This window comes from Arachis ipaensis, chromosome B08 (assembly GCF_000816755.2).
Source record: "Arachis ipaensis cultivar K30076 chromosome B08, Araip1.1, whole genome shotgun sequence".
In the NCBI taxonomy this organism is placed as follows: domain Eukaryota; kingdom Viridiplantae; phylum Streptophyta; class Magnoliopsida; order Fabales; family Fabaceae; genus Arachis; species Arachis ipaensis.
The window spans coordinates 63,830,604-63,835,432 of NC_029792.2; the positions used below are offsets into that span (position 1 = coordinate 63,830,604).

Here is a 4,829-nt window from a genome sequence, read left to right on the forward strand (position 1 = left end):
AACCAACAAAATAATTTAAAATAATTTTAATATTTTTATTGTTGACTGTAGATGGGATCTAAATACCATTGATAACCTTCCGGACTACCTGAAAATATGCTTCTATGCTATCCATGATTTCGTCGATGAATTAGCTTTTGAGTTCTTGAAAATTAACGGCAACAATATCACTCCATATCTAAAGAAAGTGGTAAGAAATTGTTTAGTTTTTACTATACTTTTAATAATCGTAATTTTTCATTGTGCGTTATGAATTTTAAAATGCATACAATATTCTAACTTCCTTCTCAAGAATCGTATTATATGATGAACTTATGTTTTTGGTAAAAATTTCAGTGGTCAGATCTTTGTAAAGCATACTTTACCGAGGCAAAATGGTATTACAGTGGATATAAGCCAAGTCTTGAAGAGTACGTTGAAAATGCATGGATATCCATTGCCATTCCTCTTATGCTTACTCATTCTTATTTTGCAATTCCATATTCATTCCAAAAAAATGAATTGGGTTACTTAGAAGAATATTGTGACATAATTCGATTTTCGGCAACAATTACACGTCTCATTAATGACCTTAGAACACATAAGGTACCTTTCAAAATTTCCTTTGTGTTGTTTCCAAAATTAAATTCTCTTATATACGTTCAACATTTATCTCACCTTTATTATTATTTCTTTTTCATTTATCATTTTTAGCGGGAGAGTGAATTTGGTGATGTTCCAAAATCGATTCAATGCTACATGAATGAAAATGAAGCTTCTGAGACTAATGCTCAAGAGCATATCAAATCAATGTTAAACACAACATGGAAGAAGATGAATAAGGAAGCTCATAATTCTTCTTTGCCTCCAATGTTTATTGAAATTGCAGTAAACCTTGCAAGAATGTCAATGTGCATGTATCATGATAGAGATGGTCATACCATTCAAGATCCTCAAATCAAGAATCGTATATCATCCTTAATCTTTCATCCATTACTGATACAAAGATCAGAGGTGTTATGAATTAATTAATTACAAATAACCATAAGATAATGTACCTTATTATTGAAGGACTTGAACTCTCTTTGGAATTATTAGGAAGTTTTCGTTGTCGAAAAAATTATAAGATGTCAATAATTTAAATTTATTGTAATTTTAAAACATGATTAAATCATTATCATTAAAGAGATATTTGCCTTCGTATAGAATTATTATTGGGTTGATTGATGATACTCTCTCCGGATATGCATATATAACATTATTCATTATCGATTTTTAGCAAATCGACGGTGGTTCAATTCTAATGGTCTGAGAGCGAAACCTACTCCTCTTTTGTAGGTACCAGTTCTATAAGTATATCAAAGGTTCTCGAATTAGACGAGTATTAAGACAGAAAATAAGTTTTGAAAATGTCAAAAAGATACAAAAAGTGTAAAAGAAAAAATTCAAAAAGTAAATTGACTGAAATCGAAATGTTTTGCATTGAATTTAAACAAAGCAGTAAAATGTCTTCGATTGAATTAAAGGACTTTTGACATAAAAATTAAAGGTGCTGAAATGTAAATTGGACAAAAAAATTAAACATTGCTTGAAAAATAAATTGGACAAGAAAAGTAAAGTTTTACAGAAAGTATAAATGGAAATTTAAAGACAATGAAAAGAATCCTACAGAAATTAAACTCGAATGCAGACTCAGGAATTCGCTGGGGATGTGAGTGTGCTTGAGTATATTTTTGAAGAAAAGTTCCAACCCCTATTGCTTAAAATTGACTAATATTTATAACCTATATCTGTAACCGATCCTTAATTACACAATGTTCACTACAAGAAAATGCAGTATTTATAACAAAAAAAAATTATTACAAAAAATCGAAATTTTGAAACAAAAAGATTTTGTAACAAAAAAAGGGACCGTTGTAGTATGTTCCGTTACAAAAAGTTTTTGTAACAAAAAATGGAACTATTATAATTCAAAGTAATATTTTGTAACAAATTTTTCTGATACAAAAAAACAAAAGTTGCTACAAAATTGATAACAAATTTTGATCTTCAAAGTATTTTTGGTGACAATATATTTTTTCCTATCATAAAATTTTGTTACAAAATATAACTTGATTTTGTAACATTTTTTTTCTTTAGTTACAAAATACTATTTATTTTGTAATAATTTTTTAATACAAATTACACACATAATTTACCAAATTATATTATTTTTTAATTAATTAGTATATTAATTAATTTACTCAACAAGTCAACATTTATATAATATATAATAACATAGATAGTTCAAATATCTTTCATTTAACTAAGATTGTTTTATAAATCTTCAACAAATAAACTTTAAAGTACAAATTAACAAGACACATTGAAGAACCCTAATGAACTAGATAGATACACAGGATAAGAAAAACAAGAAATTATAAATCTCCAAAATATAAACTACAAATTACAAACTCCATCATGTTCATACAGCTCCTTTCTCATGGAGAAGCTTCTAATAAGTGCCACATCTGAAAAGACCACCAACCAAAAAACACTAGTTTAAGAAACAAGATTTGTTTTTCCTTTAAAAATACACAGAAAAAACAAAAAGCTATACTCGTATTATTCAACAATGAATACAAACTCTAAAATTTTTACCATATCCTTTCCCAACTCTTTTTTAGTTGAGCAACATACTCAGCAATCCTTTTGATAGCTTCCACCTATCGAGGTAACAATTGAAGAGTAGAGTTTAGACCTTGACAAAATAATTTATTAAAAAAAATCTGTATATTCTCACACAATTAACTTAAATAATCATAATAATTATGATCATTTATACTAACTATTTTCAGATTATGATAGAATATTTTTACAAGAATCACTTGTCACTGTTTAACATAAGAAACAAAATATAAAAAAAAAAGATATACAAAACCAAAATAAAAAGTAGAAACAAGATATAACACTAATTATAACTGATTCTTTGTTAATAAGAGCACAGAAAAGGATAAATGTCTACTAATTCTCAAAAGCAGTGAAGCATTATGTATCAAGTTGTATAACCTTGGTGATTGTAGAACAAGTCTCTCAATATCTCTAATGTATAAAATGATGGGAGCAGTTTCTGAGACAGAAACCAAGACCTGCACAAAGAAAATGTTCTTAGAACTTCTTTTTCCAAAATATATAGAACCAAGACCTGCCCTTCCGTGGCATCTTCATCGCATCACCCAAAATCCTAATCAATGACAACATCTAATTTGTGAAAAATGAAGTCATTTTCTGCCTCCGCCGCATCTAAGTAGCTGTCTTCAACTGCCCACCAGTCATAGGTCTATCTGCATTAATGTAGCTTTTTGTTTCGAGTTCCACCTCATATGAGGCAAGCAACCTTCTCTGCATGAATATATATGAATCTCATTATCATTCCTTCTATCCTTGAGCATGCAATTTAATGTCGACCATAATAGTCGTTCAAGTTTCTACAGAGATGAGAATTTCAATATGTATGTGATGCTTTTGTAGGAATGTGGCACGATATAGACAGTTTCAAATAAATGAGGAACATCAGCATGCCACTTCAAGCTATGTATCCTCAGGAAATAGATTCATTATAAAGATCAAGCACTTAGATGCCGAAATATAACAGTGGGTTGAGCCTCAAGCAGAAAATATTATGCTCATCATTACATATTTAGTTATAGCAATATAAAGATCAATGACACAAATACTTACATGATCCTCAAAATTTGGGCTCCTTAAATTGATAGACAGATTTCTCATCAGCAGTAGCACCTAAATAGAGTATGATTTGGTAAGTACTTCTCTAACATAAATTTATAACTTCATATTTCTAATATCAGTCCAAAGTTAATATTTCAAAGCCTTTGTAGAAATAAAGTTTCAATATCTTAACTCCATTTAAGGAGTAGGAATTATTTGTTTGAAGCAAATGGAAATGGACTGTCAAAAAAAATGATTCATTGGACAGTAAGAACACAGGCAAACATATCGTCTCAACATCTATAGGATCCATCCTTTTTTGTTTCTGTAAATGAGACCTGCAAATGGAAATGGAGTATCAAAAGAAATGATTCATTGGACAGTAAGAACACAGGCAAACATACCGTCTTAACATCTATAGGATCCATCCTTTTTAGTTTCTGTAAATGTAACCAAACGGTTTAACTCAAATTAAATGAGACCTGCAACATTGAAAACAAGACACTTTACAGAGCATGGTTCTTCACGTCCTGTCACCTAAAGTTTGAAGCTCCATAAACAATGGCAAAATTTTGCCAATATCAACAATATGCTGAAATTCAAAGCAAGGACTAAAATTAAATTAAAACCAGAACATGGTAACCGTAGCAGTGACAAAACAGAACGTGTAAATGGACCAAACCTAAGGGAAAGATCAGACGAGTACCTTCAACAATCCCACGGCAACACTAGCATCAATATTCAACCTAATTGTAGCAGAAAATAGGATAATAGTAGAGTAAAAGTGGAAGTAGAACAAGTTTAAGGAAGCGAAGAACCTAAACCAAAATAGAGGCAGCAAAGATACCTCCATCACTGACTCTAACAGCAGTGTAGAGATCAGTGGTGGTCATGGTGGCTTCCGACGAGCCCAGCGACGGCAATAGCAGCGGTGGTGGTCTCCATCATCCTCCTTCGCGTCTCTCTCTGTTTTGTTCTACTTCTCGACAGTGACCACGCGGAATAGTGACGATGGTATAAATAGCGCCCCTCCTCCTCTTCTTCGCAACTGAGATGACGTCTACGGTGGTAGCGGCAGCGTCGGAGGCTTCGGTGCCGACCGAAATGACCTTCTCCTCCTCTTCTCATCGCATCTCCTCTCT

General features: G+C 31.4%; 1 protein-coding gene and 2 long non-coding RNA genes across 3 annotated transcripts in view; 1 reads left to right on the forward strand and 2 right to left on the reverse strand.

The window, feature by feature from the left end:
* Positions 1 to 1,136, forward strand: part of LOC107614150 (terpene synthase 10) — a 4,847-nt gene extending 3,711 nt beyond the window's left edge. The window contains exons 5-7 of the mRNA XM_016316378.2: positions 52 to 190; positions 337 to 585; positions 694 to 1,136. Of these exons, the coding sequence (XP_016171864.1) occupies positions 52 to 190; positions 337 to 585; positions 694 to 1,002 (697 nt within the window). The 3' untranslated portion in view covers positions 1,003 to 1,136. The remainder of the gene's footprint in view (positions 1 to 51; positions 191 to 336; positions 586 to 693) is intronic.
* On the reverse strand, positions 2,388 to 2,735 carry LOC110265535. The gene is made up of 2 exons (XR_002351686.1): positions 2,620 to 2,735; positions 2,388 to 2,489 (listed from the first exon to the last, which is right to left on the reverse strand). It is a non-coding gene; the product is annotated as an uncharacterized LOC110265535 (long non-coding RNA).
* Positions 3,282 to 4,380, reverse strand: LOC110265534. Its single transcript, XR_002351685.1, has 3 exons — positions 4,092 to 4,380; positions 3,700 to 3,759; positions 3,282 to 3,360 (listed from the first exon to the last, which is right to left on the reverse strand). It is a non-coding gene; the product is annotated as an uncharacterized LOC110265534 (long non-coding RNA).